General features: G+C 42.4%; 2 protein-coding genes across 3 annotated transcripts in view; both read right to left on the reverse strand.

Annotated features, from left to right (window-relative positions):
* Positions 1-5,541, reverse strand: part of RETREG1 (reticulophagy regulator 1) — a 62,168-nt gene extending 56,627 nt beyond the window's left edge. The window contains exon 1 of the mRNA XM_027681782.1: positions 5,277-5,541. Coding sequence (XP_027537583.1) covers positions 5,277-5,506 — 230 coding nt within the window. The 5' untranslated portion in view covers positions 5,507-5,541. The remainder of the gene's footprint in view (positions 1-5,276) is intronic.
* Positions 5,542-19,021: 13,480 nt separating this feature from the next.
* Positions 19,022-21,907, reverse strand: part of MYO10 (myosin X) — a 163,772-nt gene continuing 160,886 nt past the window's right edge. For both annotated transcript variants that reach the window (XM_027681799.1, XM_027681807.1), the window contains 3 exons: positions 21,301-21,753; positions 20,738-20,929; positions 19,022-20,463 (listed from right to left, as the gene is read on the reverse strand). In XM_027681799.1, coding sequence (XP_027537600.1) covers positions 20,353-20,463; positions 20,738-20,929; positions 21,301-21,753 — 756 coding nt within the window. In that variant the 3' untranslated portion in view covers positions 19,022-20,352. The remainder of the gene's footprint in view (positions 20,464-20,737; positions 20,930-21,300; positions 21,754-21,907) is intronic.

Here is a 21,907-nt window from a genome sequence, read left to right on the forward strand (position 1 = left end):
TTAATTAACCTGTACTCTGGCAAAGTACAGAAGAAATCTTAATCCCATTTTCTCATACAGTAGTAGCAGTTTGAGCAGTAGCACCTCTACCATGCTGCCCTAAATCTCCTTTTCTTTAATGCTCTCATTAGTCCTGCAACATCTACCACGGAGCATAGCATATCCCCCTAAAACGACTATTGTTCTCAGAATTCTACTAACTGTTTGAAAGGTTTCATTATTTTGAGTAAATACATGAAGAAATTATAATTTCTCTCTTAAGACAACTGTTTTAGACACAGCACAGGTAAATTTCAGCAAGACAGAACAAACCCAAGCTATGCTGCAATTCATCTATTGTCCTTTGTTTGACATTTCCATCTTCCACAAAGTCCTTATTCCAGATTTGGTCCTAAATTGTTCAGTAATGCTCGCTTTTCCTCAATTCCTCAATTACCCCAACTGATTTCTTTTCTGACTGATCCCGATTTCATCTTATTGGTTGAAAAATGTTGTAAACTGTCCAGGTTTTTATGTAACACTGTCTGGCTCTTAAACAATGTCAATTTTCGTTCCAGTAAACCAATCTCAGCCAAAAGTATCCAAACTGTCACTAAAGAGCTGTTAATGACTTTTAATTTTTTTTCTAATGAAATTAAATTAACTTTCTGTTCCACTTTTCTACCTCCAAAGCCTTGAACAGTTTTAATAATTTGTAGTAGAAAAATGAACATGAGCTTGAAACTGCCTTAGTGAAAACAAGTAGACCCTAAAATTATATTGCAACTGACACTGGAATTTTATCTTTAGTTGAGGAAGAGTATTTTGAAATGTCATCTTCTAGGAAGAAAAAAACCCAACAAACCATAAACATTTTTTTTAAGCTTGAAGAAATATCAGCAATTCACTGTACTGCATCTGGGTATAATACAATAATCTCAATACCAATAAGTTACAAAGCCTTGGTAAAAGGCAGCAAATTAAGTTATAACTATCAGACAAGAAGAAACAAACTAGCAACCATGTAAGAAACCCACTCACGAAAGCACAGTGAATTTCAAAACAGCCTATGCCAGAACTTTTTTCTTCCCTTTTCTGATAATGAATGTATTATCATTACAAAAGAATTATGCCAATACATAACCTATTCTACTATCCTTATTCAAGGGATGGGAGATAAAAACTCTTATTAGGGTTTGAGGCAGGACTATTCACTCGTGTGCTATCCTGATACTTTGGATCTCAGGAAAGTAATCCCAAAACATCTGAAAATGTAGCTTAAAGATTTCCTGTAACAAAGACAGCCAAAGACTGAAATTTCCCACATTCAAAAATCACATTTGGCATCTGGTTGCTATAAGGAAAAAAACATCTTGTCACAGAAACATGTATGTGTTCTCCTGATGTGGGAGGTATTACAAATTTAATACAGTGCTCTGAAGACCAGCATACTACAAACTGGCCTTAAGATGTCAATATCTGGTCTTATTCCAACTCACTTAATTTTCATGCATTTTTCTTTATGTTTTAATTTTAGAGATTTCTTTTATTCCAATTCTCACCTAATACAGTTTGGTGATCTCTCTCCTGACTACCACCACTGATGAATTTCCCACATATATCCGAAATGGAAGCCCGTATTTTGAACCAAATATTTTCTTCTTAAGGAATAAAATGTTGTCAGAATTAATTCTTTCTGTATTAATTTTGCTCGTATGCTCTCAGATTTGAGTGTGGTTTGGGGAAAGTGTATTTCTGAGAGGGAAACAAAAAAGGATTCTGAGCTGAATTACTGTGTGCCTGAATTAAAGTAATAGGGAGTAAATAATTTACATATTGCAACTTTCAATTTCAATAACTGGACTCATAAAAAATGTCAAGTGAAATTAAAAACCGAATGCAGATAGCCGACACCATCTATACAGAGTTTCTGTGAATTTCTTACTAATGACATCTGGTGGAATGCTGGTCATGAAGAGTGGTTGGGATGAATGAAAGTGACAAGATCCTTGTACAACGATTGAGTCATCCTTAAGGAAGGGACCACATACAGTGCTGAGGGAAACCCATAGTCAACCTCACAGCCCCCAGGCAGTACTGAAAAACACTAATGACCACAGCAGTCTTCTAGGAGTAACATCAGTAGCATAAGAAGACCATCTAATATAGATAAGACCAAGAAGAAAGTAACATTTTGTCATCAAGATGTCCTATGTGAGCAGCTCTCCGGGGACTACATTTCCAGTGGTACTCACAGTCAACGTTGATAGCGGGCAAAAATATGCAGCCAACTTTCTCAAACATTCAAAATAGAACACAGTGATTGAACTTCTGGTACCAGAACAGTTTGTCTGCTCTTGAGCCCATCACTCACTTTTTCAGTATGATGTGTGTAAAATAGGGGGGAAAAAACCAGCCTTGTTTTCCTGTGTTATTTTGACTTCAGTTTGCAAGCTACATACAGCAGAAGAATCCATATTACATTTCAGATGATTAGGTGCAAAACAGTGCTTTTTTTAAAGATTTTCAATCAGGTTCATTTGGGGCAGGAGGCTTAAAGCTGTTCATGGTGAATAAATAATGGAAGTGCCAACTGAAAAATGCTTTTTCAATAACCAGGTTTTTTCTACTTTTTCTACTCTCTTATTAAGGATCCCATGATAATTTGTTTAGGAATATTCAAAAAATTAAGGCAATCATAATGAAATTTAGTGAATTTCTTGTACTTACAAGAAAATTATTTTAGTAGTAAACATCAAAAATGCATTTATATACAGTACAATGGTTACGAGATTTTCAACACAAAAGAGGTTACAATTGAACATATTAAAAAAAAAGATTTTGTGACATCAGAGAAACAGTTCACTCTCAGCAGCTCCTACTGCAACAGTTTACACATGAAGTGTTTTGAATGGCGTACATACTAAACTGACTGTGAGGAAAACATAGTCTCAACAAAATTAAACAGATAGGAGAAAGGAACTACCATTACTTTTTTAGAAAACTGTAAAATTAAACCTCACCTTCCCTTCCTCCCTCTTCCACCAAGACTGTTGCTGCTATAGTGAGAGAAGTCTCCCATCCAGCAATATTGACTTCTCAGCTTTGAGAAATCTTGAGATTAGAGGTCCCTCACACTGGGAGTGAACCTATTCTGTAATGGGGATAGAGAAACTTGGAGGCATATGACAAGAAAAGATGAGGTACATGAAGCAGCAACCAGGAAACATTCCTACTACCTAGGCTCTGGCCACAAAGCCCTGTTAGGAGAGACTTGACAAACAGCAGGGGCAGACACTTGTTCCCAGTCCAGAAGCAGCAGCAACTGTCTGAGTCATGACAAACTAGGCTGATGAGCTGAATCTCAAACAAGAAAAGGAGAAGGAGCAAACGCACTGTGCTGCAAACACCACGCCAACACCAAAGCAGAGAAATGTGACACTAAAAGACTGTTTCATTTTCAAAGTGTCAGATTTCATATGTTTGCTAAGGAGATCTTTCCTGTTGTTCTTCAGTCTCAAACCACAGAATTTTACTGGTCAACATTCCTGCTCCTGCATTTCCTAGTTTGTATACACCTCTCAAAAACTCCCTGGCACTAGGATGGCGAGCTTCCTGCTGAGGTACAATACCACCAAAGTAAAATGAGCAATCCTTGCCCTGACTTTTGCTATTCTGACTCATTTTGAGAGTAAGAAAGTAGAGTGAACTATGAATTTTAATAAAATAACTTCAAATACTGGTCATATAACAAGTTGCCAATAAGACTACCAAAGAAGACTTCCTATAGGCATTACATAACGCAGGAACTATATACCTTGCTTATGACCAAAGTTGGACAAAAGAATAGAAAATTGGTTGCCCAGCAGACACTATTCCTTGAGACGTGGAAATGTATTCTGCTAGATGTTGTCCCTGAAAATTTTATCAGAGCCATGTTGCAAAGAAACATAAAGCTTTATGACACTTCCAAATTGCTGAAAGAGTAGGTGATCTCTGAAGTATGCAGAAAATGAGAGCATAAGCATATTACTTTCTCAATGAAAGGATTCACCACAGATACCTAAGAGCAGGATGGATAATAAAAGTCAACCAAAATTAGAAATCACACACACTTACACAGAGATTTTCCTGTGCGGCGCAAAGCCTCAGAAAGTTCTCTTTCTATGACTTTGATCTCATGTTTAAAGATCATGCTTGTTAGCGTTATAGAGAACTAAGTGGAGTTTGCAACTAATCCACCTCTGTTGCTTGTTTGCCTCTTATTCACTCAAGGGGAAAGGAGGCAGTTCTAGCCACAGGAAACACAATTCAGTCTTAAAAGTCTCTGCAGTATGATTAGACCCTAATTATTAGGGGTATTATTAGAGCCCTAATTCATAAATCACTCTACACAAGCAACATTTTAGATCAGAAAATGAAAAACGTAGGCATCGACAAAACCAAAGATCAGGAGAAAGCCCTGAAGAAGTTTCACATAGAAAGACAAGTTTTTTCCTATAAGAGTAAACTGAAGAATCATGACAAACACAACAACGAACACATCCCTATGTTAAGTTCTGGGGCTTATTCAACAAAACTATCTGACTAGAAAAAGCTTAGTCAAGAAAGAGAACTGGTGCACTGCAGTAACATTCCTGCTGTCCCCACTCCACAAAGCCTCCACTAACTAGGCCACTAATTTGGAAAAGCACGTACACCCAACATGAACTCTGAAGCACTGGTCCAGGGCAGCAGCACAGCTCTACCTATGGGCTCAGGGCCTAATTCCAGGAGGTTTCAAAACTCTGCAGAGAAATGCGGGCCCACGGCTTATCTCGGCTGCGGGAAATGCAAGTTCCCGGCGGCGTGTGCTGCAGCCGCCCTGCTCAGCTTCGCTCCGAGGCTCCTCCTCATCATCACACATCATGCTGTGGGAAATGGGAGCAGAGGGGCGCCTGTGGGGCTAGGGCAGACACCGAGGATGAAAGAACCCGAACAAGCAGATGCACACCGCCGGAGGGCCATGGCCAGACCCGGGGCGGCGGCTGGGGCACGGAATGCCGTGGCGCAGGTGAAGCGAAAAGCAGGACCTTCCTTCCCACGGAGGGGCTGGGGGCGCGGGTCAGCTCCCCGCGAAGGGCGGTCGGAAAGGGGAAACAGAGGGGCAAACACTCCTCCCAGGGACGAGGGAAGAGGGGCGGGGGGAGGAGACGCCCGCGGCCGGGCGGGGCGGCGCGGACCAGGCAGGAGCTCTCCCATCCCGGGGGGCGGTCCCGACCCCAGCCCCGGCGCCCAGCCCGGCCCGGCTCGCTCACCAGAAGAGCAGGTTGGCGCAGACGAAGCCGCCCAGGCTGCGGAGGGGCCGCTCCCAGCTCAGCGCCGCCGCGATGCAGCAGCTCACGGCCAGCCCCGTCTCCCCCAGCACCGCCGCCGCCCCGTCCCCGCTTGACACTTCCGTGCGCTCTGTATCTCCGGCCGCAGCCGCGCCCCGCTCCTCCGGGGCCTCCGGCTCACGGGGCTGCGCGGGTACCGCCGCGCTCGCCATGGCTCAGTGGCGGCCGCCGGGCTGCGGCGCGGCTCGGCCAGGCGGAGCTGAGGCTGGAGCGGGAGCGGAGTCAGGCCGGGCGGGCGGGAGGCGGGTCGGGGGCGGAGCGCGGCGCTGCCCCCGCGTTACCCCGCACCCGCCTCCGCGCAGGTGCGGCGGGGGCGGTGCCCGCGGTGCGGCCGTGACTCCGCACAGGCGGGCGGGGGGGTGCTGGCAGTGCCGTGCTGGCGGTGTCTGCCGTGCTGGTGTGTGCAGCTCCTGGCAGGCGCTCTCGCTGCAGGAGTGACCGCGTAAGTGTGGAGGATTCCGGTTCCCTGCTCGGGGAAGGCTGGGCAACCAACTGCCTTCTTGATTTGGGAAAAGGTGTGGGGTGAAGCCCACTGGAAGATGTTGCCGGCGAGACTTGCCTTTCCTTCACGTGTGTATCCCACAGCCAAGGAACAGTTGGAGCACGTTCAGAGGAGGACCACGAAGTTGATAAGAGGACTGGAGCACCTCCCCTACGAAGACAGGCTGACAAAGTTGGGGCTGTTCAGCCTGGAGAACAGAAAGTTGCGTGCAGACCTCATATCAACCTTCCAGTATCTGAAGGGGAAGCCAGGGGGGCACTCGTGGTCAGGAACTGTAGGGATAGGACAAGGAGTAATCGGTACAAATTGAAAGAGGGGAAATTTAGGTTAGACTTTAGGGAGAAATTATTTACTGTGAGAGGGGTGAGACACTGGAACAGGCTGCCCAGGGAGGTTGTAGATGCCCCAACCCTGGCAGTGTTCAAAGCCAGGTTGGATAAGGCCTTGGGCAGCATGGTCTAGTGGGAGGTATCTCTGCCCATGGCCAGGTGGTTGGCTCTAGATGATCTTTCAGGTACCCTTCCAACCCCTTAACATTCTGGGATTCCATGATTCTATGGTAACAGTCCCCAAAATCCTAAAAAAATAATGGAAGTAAGCTGCTGTTGTCACAGCGCTGGGAACTTCTAAGATCACAGAGAAGGCTATGGGAATTTCATGGCTTCCATCTTCCTCTTAAGTATCCAAGAAACATCCTTGAAAATCTCTACCATGCTGTCCTATCATCTGCACTACTACCTATCTGGCCAGCCCCAGGCCCCAGGTGGAAGCGTGACTCTATCTTCAGGCTGATGATGTGCATAATAGGTAATGTGATTATTGGGAAGCTGAATTCTGGGGAGCGTACTTGGTGAGAAACATCACTCAAGCATCTGTTGCTGAGTAAGAAGAGCCAAAAATTGGAACTGGTGAAGGTGTTTCACAGCATAAACTGGGTAAAATTAAATAATTTTTACTGCAAGAGCAGGAACAAGAATTTTGGATGAGGAGTTGACATCTGTTTCTAGCTTAATTGAGCACCCCTTGTTAGAATGGCTTTTTAAAGGGAAAAGGCATCATACTCACTTGAAGGTCAACATCTTTTTTTTTTTTTCTTTGAGGTAAAAGAAGACAAAATAAGATCACAAAATTAAGTTGTAACATTGACTGTGGATTGCACTTCTCCTATGTGTTTTCACTAGATAACCTTGGGAAGGAGTTATTCTATTTATCTGATTCCACACAATCTCTGTAGCATATGAATTGTACCTGAGAGGAAATATACAGAATGTTGTTCTACAAAAGCAATTAACATTTTTTCCAAAGGACATTTTAGTTTTATGCTGATTTGTAATACTGCTATGCTCTTACGTCTGAGAACCTGGAGCCAGGCAGACCTGCCTGAATAACAAGCCCAGCTAAAATGTGATAAAGTGTTGTCTACGAAAGTCTGAGAGAGCAAAAGGAAAGAGACAGGCTCCCCTAGTAACCTAAAACACACAGATGGAAAAGAAAGGCTCTACGAAGAAGTCCCACCGAAGCTGGAGAAACACTTTGTTCTTTTGCTTTGGTTTTGTGCTGATGGATAAAAGTTGGTCCTAAAAAGACTTAGTCAAAACAGTGTGTCCTCCCTGTGCTGGGAAGCAGGCAGCTGTTTCCTGTGTGTGCAAGCAGCTGCTTACAGTTACTGAGCACTTCTCCTGGTGCCATTTGGGCATCTGATGGTTCCCTAGGATGAGCAGTGGTTGTTTGCTGATTTCCTGATTTGGGGAATGAGAGCAGAGGGAATTTTAGCAGGGAATCTTAACAGTCCACAGGAGAAGAAACAATCTTCTCACAAGGAAAAAGAGGTAGGGAAGATAGACACAAATGGGGGAGTTTCTCCTATACTTACCCTTTTCTTTTTTCAGATCATTGTAGGATGCTGTATTATCCATGCCAAGCTGCTGTTCTAGTGAACACTGCCCATAACTTGTAAAAACCATCCCCAGCTTAGCCAGCGGCAAATTGCTTTCCCTTGCTAGCATTCAGTTATTTCAGTAATGTGGGCTGTCTGATCCAGCATCCAAGTCTAACTCCAAACAGTAAGTAGGTAAGCCTGGAAAGGAGTCAGGTGTTCCTCATGCGCTTTTAAAGTGACCATGGGATAGTTAGATTCAGAAAGTGCAATGGGGTTAAAATGGATTTAACCAACAGTGGGAGAATGGCAATATAATCCCATTGCCTGAAGGATTATAACCATGGCAGGTTTGAGGCAATCCTCCCTTACCGTTATTCCACTTTTTTAAACATTTGAGGATGATTGTATGTTGTGTGTTCCCCCCCCCCCTCATTTTTTACTCTGCCGCATTCCCTTCAGTCACAGGAGTTCAAGAATGCCCCATCTCCTCAGAAAAGTGAGGGTGGAATCTGGGAGGGGAGGATGAGGTGGGGTTTCGGTGGGCAGGGTAGACTACAGATATGGGAACTCTTCTGGATTTTGATTAAACTGTTCTATATTACTGGCCTTTGCTTTCCTGAGCAATACGATGAAGGATACGAACAGAAACCTGTGAAAAGTTCTTCCAGAATATGTTTTATAATTGAACTAAATTTAAAAAAAAAGTGCTTCAAGGGTTGATGAATGCCAGCTCTCTTTTTTTTCACTGTTGATTGTTCTTGGGCTGGGTTTATATGAGTGAGCTTACTGAAAGCATGCTGGTGTAAACATCAGTGTGAGAGTAGAAAATGATGCTTCATTCCCAGCCATTGAAAGTTTAGATGTCTTTTTCAGAAAAAATAGTAGTAAATAGGTTGTCTGGCTTTGATCTTCCTGTGCTTTGATGTTCTACCTGCCAGGGTGTGTGTGCAGTTTGAGTTTGGGCTGAGAAAAACTGGTACTGGCACCCAGTGTACAGTTGCATGTGTGAGCTGTAATGCACAGAATTAGGTTAGGGACTGTAGGTCTGGTGCCGGGGACTACAGTGTAAATGATGGATGAAAACCAAGGAGAAAGCATTCTTAATGGTTGTTTCAAAGGAACTTACAAATATCAAAGCATCCTAATGCTTCTGAAATATGTTTGAAAATGCTGATGCCAGCATAGAGTAACTGTTAAATTCAGTTGAGGATTCCAGCTTGAAATGGAATGATTTTCCCTCATTTTTCCTTTTTTTTTTAAGCTTGTTTTCCATTTGCTTCATTTCATCACAGGATAACAGAGTACATTAGTTTGGGAGACTGTAAGAAATTTGGTCTGACCCTTCTCCCCATATACATGCTCAAAGCACCCTTGGTAGTTGGCTGTGACATGTTGTTCTGTGCCACACCCAGATTAGTTCTGAACATCTCTGAGGACTGGAGATTCTACAATGCATTCTGGGCAACCTGTTCAATGTTTGACCACATTCATTGTGAAGAAAATTTTCTTATTATGTATTAAAAATTTCTTGTTTCACCCATTTCCTCTGATTTGATTCTGCACTTCATAGGGGAGGGCTCTGTCCTCATCTGTTCTATAACTACACCTGAGGTACTTAGCAAGTAGGTCCCTTCTGTCTTTCAGAGTGAGTGAGCCCAACTCTCCCAGCCTTGCCTTTTACATCATGAGCTGTATGCCACTGACCTTCCAGGGGCCCATTGGACTCCTTCCAGGATGTCACTGTGTGTCTTCTATTGAGTTGCCCAAAACTGGACAAAATATTCCATATGTGGTCCCACAAATGGTAGAAGGAGGGGAAAAAATACTTCCCTTGTCCTACTAATGACCCATAGTTAGTGCACGAGTACTGACTCCGTATCCAGTCATCCCCATGGCATTTTTTAACTTGTCTGTGTTTTGAGGCTGAGGAATTGTGTCTTAGTCACTCTTAATATGGTAGTATTTCTGTGACTTTGGTCATCCTTATTCCCTTTTCCCAAGCTTTTTTGAGTTCTAAGATAGCTTTCTTGTGGAGTTCTAGTCACATCATCACAGCATTTGTTTGAAGTAGAAGCAGGTCATGGATTTGAATAACAGTGCTCTATGGTTTGCTTTTGTAATAATTTCTAATGACTCCTTTCCTTTTTCTTTTTTTTTTTCCCCTAACTGGTTGATATTTTTTTCTGGAACTATCAAAACTTCGCCATTTTGTCCTTAAGTGCTAATAATCACTTCAAAGCTTGCTGTACAGCTGAATCTGGTATTGGGCTTCCACCTTCACCTTACTTGCTTCATTTTATCTACTTGGAATTTATTTGCCATTTTATTGGACAACTGTTTGGTTTCCTAAAGTCATGCAATTTTTTTTAAGTCAGCCCTTATCCTCACTTTCCTGAATAACTTGATGTCATTGCTACACTTTGAGCTTGCTGTTTGTCATTTTTGCAGTTCACTGTTCAATAGATTGAAGAGCTCAGAGCGTCTGCTGAACTTCAGTGATGATCTCCTTCCTTTGTTTGGAATAGATCATTGGCTTTTACTGTCTGTTCCCTATCTTCTAGCCAATTATTTCTCCACATCAGGACTTCCTGTGTGGATACACAGCTTCCTTGAAGCCTTAGGTGATGAATTTAGCCAAAAACCTTTTTGAAATCCAGGTAAACCAGACTGCCTTTACTCACAGATTCATCAAAGAACTTCAGCAGACTTCTAGGGCAGACCTTTATTAATCAGAACCTATGCTGCCTCTTCCCAGTAGATCATATTTCTTCAGATGTCTGCTAGTTATATGCTTTATTATTATATTTACTAGTTAAGATTAAAAGCCTTTAATTGCCTAGATCCGTCAAACTCTTGAAAGTCTGGTGTCATAGATGGCATACATACCACGCACCTTTCGTTAATCCTGTTTCTGTCTGAAGCTTCATGCATGCTTTTGTGGAATTTCTCCTGGGTCTTTTCACCAAACTCTGATATCTTTTATAGTTACTGTTTAACTGTAGAATAACTTTCCAATTAATAATTATCAAACACTTTTTTTCCTTTGATGCACACCTTCTTAGCGTTTCAGCATCCTTAAGGTCTCTATTGTGGAACATGTTGAAACTACATCCCAAACTGTTTATTCTTTTATTTAATTGTAATATATAATAATATTTAACTATGGAGCAGGAACATGTTAAGTGTTATCCTGTGTTATGCAAAATGCAATTAGGACTGTGACACATCTTTCTAAGTATTTTACGTACAAGTCTGTGCATTTCAAAATGCTCTTGTGTTACACTGAAGTTTCTCTGTTGGGCAGTTGGAATACATGCGACCTGATTTGCTTTGTAAGCTAAAACTATGTGGTGGGTTGACCCTGGTGGGATTCCAGGTGCCCACCAAGCCACTATCACTCCCCTCCTCAACTGGACAGGGTGCAGTTCTTCAGGAACAGGCTGGTCCACTGTGGGTCCCCCTGTGGGATCAGAAGTCCTGCCAGCAAACCTGCTCCAGCGTGGGCTTCCCACGGGGTCACAGCCTCCTTTGGGCATCCACCTGCTCTGGCGTGGGGCCCTCCATGGGCTGCAGGTGGATCTCTGCTCCAACATGGACCACCATGATCTTCACAACAGGCTGTGGGGAAATATCAACTCTGGGGCCTGGAGCACCTCCTCCCTCTCCTTCTTCGCTAACCTTAGTGTCTGCAGGGCTATTTTTCCCATGTATTCTCATTCCCCTCTCCCAGCTGCTGTTGCACAGCAGATTTTTTCCTGTTCTTAAATACGTTACCACAGAGGTGCTGTTGCCATCACTGATGGGCTTATCCAACTGATGGGTCCATGTTGGAGCCAGTTGGCATTGGCTCTTCTGCACATGGCACAAGAAGCCTCTCACAGAAGCCACCCCTGTAGCCCCCCTGCTACCAGAACCTTGTCATGCAAACCCAGTAAAAGGTGTCTAATACCAGTTGATACAAGATGAAAAATTTAACATGAGTGATAAGATTATAAGTGTTGGTGCTGCTTCTTATCAAAAAATGTTAGTGTTTGGAGTTTTTTTCTCACTGCTAGGTTATGCTTCTTCTTAGTGCCTGTGAACTCAAAGCTTTAGGAGCAGAACTCGATGAAGTAATGTCAGGAAGAATAATGCTTCAGCTTTAGGTTTTCTGTAATACAGATCATAATTAAAAAGCTCTGATACCGCCCCATCAGATATTCCTTTTTGTGTGGTACATGTGTGTGAGAACAATAGTAAATATTCCATTCTCAAGTGCAGCATTGTTCTTTTATGAATCCAAGTTTTATAGAATTGAGCTAACGTAGCAATTATATCCATTTATTATAGCAATTATATACACTTATATGTCTTGAGTGGTTGGCATTAGATGGATAATAAAGACAGATCAACTTTAAATTAGAAGGAGCAGTATCTCTGGTGTAACTCTTTAGGACCTGAGACAAGGAAATTTACAGAAGAAAATGTATGTTGACAGGCTCAACAACTATGGTCAAAGCCAGTTAAGAAACCACTTTAAACAAGTGTTTTTAGCCCAGAAAAAGAACTGTACAGCAATCTTATAAAATATTTATGCAATAATTTATAGGTGTTTAACACCAAACTATGTTGCTCTTTTTGTCTGTGTAATCGTGCCATGTAGGAGATCAATAAGAATAATTGATTTTCACGGATCTAATTTTGGATCTAATTACTGTAATCTCTTAGTGGCATAATCTGTTTGATTATACGTGGTAGAGAGTTGATAATGACTTTATAGGTTTAGCTCCACTCTTTGTTGAACTCCACCTGACAGCAGGCCAAGCAGGCCAGTAACCTTTTTGAATCTAGCTATTGTTTAGAATTTATGAAATAGGTAAACTCATAGACAAGTTGTCATTGGCAAGGAAGAATCAAAATCACAGTGAATCAGCAAATTTGTACATTTTGGCTTTATTTGCAGGGAGAGTGATCTAAGTAAAAGCATTAGTATTGTGGTAAAACTATACAATGCCTTAAATATTGCAGAAAGTAATTAGATGCATTTGATCATTACATTGACTTCATGAACTTACTTTTGAGACACAGCTATGCAGATGATCTGCCAAGAGTTGAAGTTTGACACTGTGCATTGTTTAAAAGTTGTAGTTCAAAAAAGATCAAGATTCTCAAAGTGGAAGGGTGCGTGGGACACACAAAACTGAGAGCAGTTGAGCATGGAAAATGTTTGCTGTGTAAGCAGACAGAACTGCACCGCCAGCTGCTGCCAGGGAGAGTGCTACAAACAGTGGTCTCTACAGCTAAGGCTAGATGAGGGCAGCAGATCTATTTATCTCTTCCCTGTGAGGCCTGTTCCCATGGGATTCTTCCAAGAAGATTCCTGAAGAGGCTAGAGTTAGCTCTCCTGAAATCCTTGGTTGTATTCTTACCTGCTGCCCTGCTTTCTCCTCACCTGATACCAAAGTCTGCAATCTCGTGGTCACTACAGCCAAGGCTGTCCCCAACCTTCACATCTCCAACAAGGCTTTCCCTGTTTGTTAGTATGAGGGAGCAGAGCATCATTCCTCATGGGATCTTCCACTACTTGTGACAGGAAATTATCGTCAATGCTTTCCAGGAACCTCCTGGACTGTTCTTGGCTGTGTTGCTTCTCCAGCTGCTGTCAAGGTAGTTTAAGTTCCTTACAAGAACCAGGGCCTGTGACTTTGGGGCTCCTTTTAATTGCCTGTAGAAGGCCTCATCCACTTCTTCCTCCTGATCAGGCAGCCTGAAGCAAACACCCACAGCAGTGTCACCCTTAGTAGTCTGCTCTTATATTCTGACCCATAAGCTCTTGACTTGCTCATCATCCACCTTCAGTCAGAGCTCAATACCTTCCGAGTGTTGCCTCACAACAGAGGGCAACTCCACCACTATGTGTTCCTGGTCTCTGTCTTTCCTAAGCAATGTGTAGCCCTTCATGACAACATTCCAATCATGCAAGCTATCCCACCCTGTCTCCATAATCGCAATGGGATCAAAGTCCTGTGCCTGCACACAGATCTCCAGTTTCCCCGTCCTGAGTGCATTGGCGCACAGGCACTTAATAGAAGTATTTGATTGTGTCAATATCCTGGGAGGGGTGCAAAGGGATGCCACATAGTCCTGTCTTGATATTACATCTTTGGCTGCTTGTGCTTGATTGATGTATCCCCTCTTAAGCCTCCTTTTGCTACTAGAGTTGTTGCTATAGTTCTCCCCTTCCCACACCTCTGGCAAGTCTGTCCCCTTCAAATCCAGTTCAAAACTGTCTGAATGAGCCCTGCTAATTCCTGAGCTAAGATCTTTTCCCCGCTTTGAGTCACTCCCAGCCAATGCTCCTTAGAGTCCCTAATACTTCTTAGTCTTTCTACTTCATCACTCAGCTCTGCCACTAGGCTGAGCAGATTGTCGACCTGATTGCACCTCACACAGCTGTTCTTCCTGCTGCCCTCTGAGAGCAGCCGCAGGCTCTGGCACTCCCTGCAGCCTGAGACCTGGACCCCTGCATACTTTCACAGGCGCTCCATCAGGGTTACTGCATTCTTTCTGGTGTGCACAGAGAGGAAGTAACTTTTGCCCAAGTTTACACCGTACCTGATCTCTCTTGGTATGAATACCTGAGCTCTGATGTTTGTGATCTTGTTGTTGGTCAGCGAGTAAATATCAGGAGTGTGATTCCTGTCTGCCCATGGAGATGTGTGTGGGTGACAAGCAGCAAAGGAAAAATAAACTTTTATGCAAGAAAAAGCAGGTAATCTAAAAAGTTTGAAAATTGCTGTTTTAAGACACAGAATATAGGAATGCTTAGAAAAATAAGATGGGTAGAAAAGTAGTAAAAGGGGGATTATTTTTTTTTGTTAAGTGACCTTACTGATATGAAGCACAAAATCATCCTCCCCACCCCTCCTTGGGCCCCACTATGATCTCAGAAATGCTCATTAGGCCTTGGCCTTGATAAACAGCACCTGGGCTAAGCTCTTCTTGGAGCTCATCAGGAACACTGTCTGCTCCCAGGAACTAGTGCTGTCTTACAAACTCCTGATTTGTTAATGAACAGCCTTAGAAACTTATTTTTCTTGCTTGAATAACAACCCCAGTGGAACAATATTTTTATTATCAAACTTTCAAAGAAATTACTGACTTGAATTGCGGACAGGATGGAAAATTACTATGGCTAAAGCCAAATCTCTTGCGACCCTATAAACAGTGATCCCAAGTGAGACCCTTTGAGCTCTACTGGACTGCAGTGGGCTGCGACCAGCAATCTCTCTCTGAGGGGGACACCTCTCAGAGCCAGAGAACTCTCATATTTGCTATACTTGGAGGACTGCCACCGATGGAGCCTGGGCTGATACCCCTACTCCTCAAGGCTCAATCCTTCACGCACTGAGAAGATGCAAAGGCATCTGACGTGAATACTTCATGGAACATGAGGGGAATTTTTCACAGGTATATTATACCTTGTACACAGTCCTTTTGATCTGAGTGAAAATATGCCATGACAAATGTACTATTAATCTTGCTCTCTTAGATTCTTAAATATGTTAGATTCATAAGTTAGTCAGGCCCACAAGTGAGTTACTGTTGTGCTTATAGTAAATTCTATAGAATCTTTTGATAAATTACTTAAATTAGGCTATGGATGAAGTGCTGTTAAGTGCTGTTTAAACCTTTAGGTCTAAACCATTGGTCAAATCTGGGGCTAAGTTTGGCAAGGGAGGTCCACTCTGAACCTTGTGACTCTGTGGGAGGATCTCCCTCATTCCTTGTTATCGTTACCCTTTCTCATCCTTATCCTTTTTCCATCCCCAGCCTCCACATAGATTATTTTTGGTAGATTTTAGTTTTAGATTGATTAATTTTAGATTTTAGTCTGACTTTTCCCTGTGTGCTTTAACCATCTAGTCAGTAGTAGAGCAAACCTTGAAATGAATTTTGTCATGCTTTTGCTTTAATATTAAACCTGGTTTTGCCAGTACCGCAGCTGGTGATTCTTTGAGCGACCTAAAACACTCATTTACAACAGGTGGACAGCAAACATAACAAGAAGACTCCCTCCTCGTTCTCCTATCCCAGCCTTTACCAGCCAGGTAAATTCATACTGCAGATAGAACCACTCGCTGTATAGTTCACTTCCTTGGATCGCTGCTGCCCTCTTCTGCTGGCTTCCCATGGCTGCTGTAGCATGGGTAGCTTGTGTATTGCACCAAAAGTCTTGTGTCTGTTGTGATAAGGGAGATATTCCCAGTGGATTCCTTCAAGATTAAACTTTATTAAAAAATCTCACCCACCTTTGCGGTCCCATGTGTGTACATGTGTTTGAGGTAGGTGCCACAGCACAGCTTGTAGCTGTATTTCTGTATCTGATGGAGTGAAATGCAGTGACTTTCTAGGGCTGGGCACCACAGAGAATTAGTTTTCCTTGGGACAGTGCTGTTGTATTTGGTTGTTACCCTTCTGTATTTACTTAACAAAGCTGTAAATGATATGGAGTGCACATGCCCTGAGGGATAGTCTGTCAGCACTGAAGAAGCTGCCACTTCTGCCCAAGTTACAGTAAAATGGACCTAGGCCAGCATGACTTGCAGTGCTGTAGTGTGTCTGTATTGGGCGCTTGTGCTCGTGCAAACCTGTGTGTATATGTTATAGCCACATGCCTCAGAAATGTGGGGCTTGAAACCTGGGTTTCTGATGCAATGCTTCTTGGGTGAAGCAGTTCCTTCTGCATAACTTTTGTAATTAAGTTTATTAAGAATTCTGGCACCATGACAAATGGATGTATTGTATTATGAGGCACAGGAAGAGTGCTAGATGGAAGCCTGAAGACATACGTGGAATTGAGGCATAGCCAGCCAAGTCCAGAAGAGGGCCACAAAGGTGATTAGAGGGATGGAGCACCTCTCCTATGAAGACAGGCTGGGAGAGTTGGGGTTGTTCTGCCTGAGGAAGGCTCCGGGGAGACTTTAGAGCAGCCTTCCAGTACCTAAAGGGGCCTACAAGAAAGCTGGAGCAGGAGTTTTTATAAGGGCAGGTAGTGATAGGAAAAGGGGGAATGGCTTCAAACTGAGAGAGGGCAGGTTTTGATTAGATATTAGAAATTCTTTACGGTAGGGGTGGTGAGGCACTGGCACATGTTGTCCAGAGAAGCTGTGGCTGCCCCATCCCTGGGAGTGTTCAAGGCCAGGTTGGATGGGGCTCTGAGCAACCTGGACTAGTAGAAGGTGTCCCTCCACATGGCAGGAGGGTTGGAACTAGATGATCTTTAAAGTCCCTTTCACTTCAAACCATTCTACAGTTCTGTGATTTAAGGCATGCTAAGATGAGGATATACAATTTTATTTCCATTGCAGCTGACACTCTATTCCTAGGCCTGACTCTGTGGTTTCTGCCCAGCCTGTGCTCTTGCAGCATGTCTGGTCAGTGGGGTCCTGTGCTCTTCTTGGTGTGGCTGTATTCGATCAGGTGCAGTCACAGGGTGCAGGAACCCAATATGTGCTTCTAGTGGATTTTTGACAGTTGGTGAAACTGCCTGGGAGTGGCAGATCTTCCAGAGGGGAATGAGTGTCAGTACCATAATTGGGGCCAGTTCCAAAGGCAGGGACAGGTGGTGAGGCCACGTGAGCTGAGCAGTCTGGTGGCAGGAGGTGGGTAATGGAGCAGGACTTGCTACTTTTAGTTCTTTCAGAAAATACACGTTTCAAATCCTGAAAACCGCAAGACGTACAGTAAAACTCCCCTTCTTCCTAGAGGGACTGGATGTTGCTCTTAGAACCCTTTAATTTCTAATACCAAGTTCTTTGTGATTTCTGATGCGCTCAACCTACAGAGTATAGCAGTTGCAATACTATAGTCTGTCCTGAAGTACATACCTTTTGCTTTTTTCAGTAGTGGTACGCTGCTACTATGTTTGTTCTTTTGGAAACACAAGCCTTTAATTCCAAACAAGGATAACAGTAAAAATGTGTTCTGTGGCAGAAGTTCCTCTCCTCTCTTCAGATAAACTCAACTGCTACTGTAACTGAAGAGATCACAGGCAGGAGAGAGGATCTGGCTCTAGCAAGAAATTTCGTGTATGTTTGGATTAAGCTTGTACTGTAGCAAAATAATTTGCAAAAATCTCATCTTCTCAATCAATATTTAAAGATTTTATAGTTTAAGGAACTCTTTTCTCACTTTCAAACACAGGCATCTCTATTATGCAGTATTTATTTTGATAAACTGTGCATTCTTTCTGTCAAGTTTCACCAATTATGAAATCTTTTATTTGCCTCTACAGTAGTAACTGGAGTAAGATTTGCATGGCAGGTTGGCTGATCTGGCATGAACGAATAGAAGCTCTTAGTTATAGTGATGTAGTTCCCTCTTAAGCAGTTCCCTCTTAATGGTTGATAGCATCCAGAAGTCAGTCAGGAGGCAAATGAATCAGGAGTAGAGAAGTGGTGTCAGCTTCTCAAGACTGCGACATTGAACAAGATTGTCATCTTGTATATTCCTGGGTTTTTTACCAATTACTGATTATGATGATGTGCAAGGACTTCTCTGAGCATGTTTATAGATATACAAAACTTAACTTTCTTGCTGTGCTGGCTGAAATGCATAAATTGTGTTATTCCAAGGATGCCTTGCTAAGAGCAGCGAAATTCTTTCTAAAGAACTTGCATATGTGAAAAATAAAAAAAACCATCACTCTCAGATATTCTCTGTGTGTGTAACTATACATACTTAAGTTATAGCTCCTCTCATTTTTCTTGTCTTCCTTAAATTAAATCCACCTTCACTGGGAGGGTAGAGGCATGAAATTAGTATGTCCATAGAGGGACTGAGGGGCGGTGGCACAGAGGGAGTGACTAAACGTACCTGGCAGTGGGAGGAGGGTGGAGGATTTCTCAGAGCAAGCCTTGTACCCTATAAAGGCCCTATTAAGAGGGCAGCACATGCTGCACTACCATGCTGTGGCTGGCTAATAAAAACAAGCCATCTTGCATCAGGGCTACCTAAATAGCAAAAGCTTTACTTGCACGTTCCTGGTGGCATGGAATTGCTCAGCAGTCCTTCCCCTCTATCTCGTGTAAATGACACATATTGCATGGGCAAGGAAACCTGTCCCAGTACAACACACAGCACATGCACCTTTCCAAACAAAAGCATACACACACACACAAACACACACACACACACACATATATATGTAGTCTACACTGTGTTCCTGGCTTGGTTTCTGAGAAGACTGATGAAATTAGGATTTTGTTCAAAGTCCAACTCAGTATGAAATAGAAACAGAGCACATGACATATATTTTTTTTATTGCTGGACTTTTTTTTCAGTGAGTAGGCATGATTTCTTAAAGGCTGAGGTTTTTAACAACAGTAAGTTTTTACAGGTTTCTTTTTTTTCTTTTTGCTGTCGACAAAAAGATACCTTTGATCAAAGTTTTGCCTTATATTACAGTATTTCTGTACAAAAATAAAAGTCCAAAATCAACTTATTATTAGCTGATATTCCCCAATTTATTTACAGGGTACTGTCAAGAACCTTCATCAGGCAACCAGGTGAAATAGAGAACTCTGTAATAAAGTAGTTGCATTGTATAACGTTGCGTTCTCTAGTCAACTCTGAAGGGCTCTGAACATTTGGCAGTCAGTCTGGGTTGGAGAGTCCAGCCAGAAGTATAAAAGAGTGATGTCTTTTAAAGAAAAAATTAATATTAAAAACATAAGCTGACATGATGAAGAATTGAACTGATAACTGTATTTCCATATTAGGGTAGTCTATAAATATTCTCAGCTACATCTCTCTTTATCATACAGCAGATACAGAATGCAGACTTCTGCTACGTATATGGTAATACATATTTGCAATAGTAAAATCAATGTATGAAAATTTTGGAATTTACTGGTTAATAAAACTGCTTATAAAGTAACCATACAATTGTAACAACTATAACTCTGAACTATTAAAATGTACAGAAAGACTGTTTACACCATTGCACATACTTATTCCCTTTGCTTCAAAAGACTTGTGAAATACAGAATAAAATTTGTCAAATTTTACTGACAGCTCAAATATGCATGCACAATGTGCACATCCATGGAAGCAAGGGGAAACAAAGTGTTGGCGTCCATCATGAAGGCTGCCAGCAGCGCTCCAAAAAAAATATACCTTGCTCTTCTTCCCTCCCCCTTCCCACCTGTATACAGGCCAGTAGATTAGTGCAGAATGGATGAATATAACTTTGTTTTCAGTGTTCTGAAAGGACAAAAGAAATCTTCTTGAGTTTTATCAGCAATTTTAGGCCAATACAAGTTATGCTTAATATTGTAAGGCACTTATTACTGCTTGTATTGCAGTGGATTGAATCTTAAGGCATTTGTTACATCAACTGAAGATAATAATGCTTTGGAAAGTTTTGAATGAGCCAGCGGTTCTAGTATGTGACTATTTCAGCTGATTTTCCCCTGCCCACCCTGTGGTCTTTCTAAAACATTGTTGGAAGATATTTTCCGTTGAAACTCTGGTTCTTCATTAGCTTGTCAACAAACATGATCAATGTCATCAGGTTGTTCTGAGGCCAGGGAGCAATATATTCTATTTAGGGCGCAGTGCAACTGGTTTTGTTTTCACCTGCAGCTTCCCTGACTTCCATGACTACTCACTGATCGAGAGGTGCTGTAGCGTTTTTTCACAATCATACTGATGTAAGCTTTCATCAGCTTTGCAATGTCAACCACCTGCCAAGAGTATAAAGAGCAAAGTTCTTAGTAAGGTAACAGTATGGGAATGAATTTCTTTAGACACTAACAATATAAAACCGTCAAGCTTTCAACAAAACCCATTTGCAGTTAAACAAATAAAAATACTCAGCACTTCTATCCATCTCATGATCCCTTTAGCTTTACAGGGATCTTGAACAGATCTGTGACATTTGTAGCTACTACCTGAATTACTAAGTAACCTGACTATCAGAACCGGAAGACCACAACAACAACACTACCTTGCTCTTACCTCACTAGTTTCAAAAAGCAGTTCTCTCTCATCCACCACGATCTTGTAGGTGTTGGCAAGCGGTGCACCAAATGACAAGATATGTTCATACTGGAACACCTCCAGAGGCCTTCCTTCCCCACGCTTGTAGACAGAAACTGCATCAGCGCTGACTCCAAGCCACAACTCTTGTGGGAATCCCCCTTCTTTACACTAGAGATAAAAAATGTAAATTAACAGCAAAGGGAACAGCAGGAGCTACACACCACTTACTGTTGATGTTCTTGTCTGTAACCATTTTTTAAAAAGTGCATATTGCTTGTCCCTCTTTGAATGTTGCCTTTTACACTTCTTAAACTTGTTTGCAACCCATCAGGCTAGAATTCTGTCCCTCTATTTTATGTTTAAGTGGTGGATTTAAATAGCTAAAAGTGCTTGCTAATGGGAGTAGGCTTTTAATAGCTAACAGTTTATTACATCAGCTGTCTAAGCATTGTGATACTGTATTTATGGTTTCACTACTCTGTAATGAAATCATCACCTATACAGTATAAACTGTAGTTTGAATGTTCAGGAGGTCTTACCTCTACGTCAAAGAGTGTTGAACCATAGCCAGGCCATTCCTTAATCAAAGCCATGTACTTTGCCATAGCCTGCTCCTGATTCATCCTCTGGAGTTTTTTCCATTTGTCAATAATACTAGTCCTGGATGCTGAGATTTCCTCTTTGACCCACATGTCTAACATCTGATCCTCCTCAACCTTCTGTTTGCTGACAGACCCACTGCGGAAACTCCTCCGCAGTGTTCCTTCAAGAAAGCTGGCTCGTTTCTTCTCAGCCTTCTCTACTGCAGTAAATGTTTTGGTAGACTGTGTAATCCGAGACTTCAGCTTTTGCAAGGGATAGACTTCCTCCATTTCTGGTACAGTGGTATGCAGAGTGTAATCTCCCTGAAGGTACTGAAGACGCAAAGCTGCAAGGACCTGGAGGGTTTCTTCAGGAGCAGGATAATGTCCTTTAATCACTGCTTCATGAGCCTATCAAGGGAAAAAAGGTAGCTTTTTATGTATAAACAAGTCTTTGAAAGGAATTAGAGAGAAATGGGGAGTAAATTTATTGCTAGGCAAACCCAGGATCTGAAATAAATAATCCATTAAATAAATGAAATATGGTAAATCTCTTGACAAACTT

The sequence above is a fragment of the Neopelma chrysocephalum genome, unplaced genomic scaffold, assembly GCF_003984885.1.
Source record: "Neopelma chrysocephalum unplaced genomic scaffold, ASM398488v2 Primary Assembly neopelma1_22b, whole genome shotgun sequence".
NCBI lineage: Eukaryota > Metazoa > Chordata > Aves > Passeriformes > Pipridae > Neopelma > Neopelma chrysocephalum.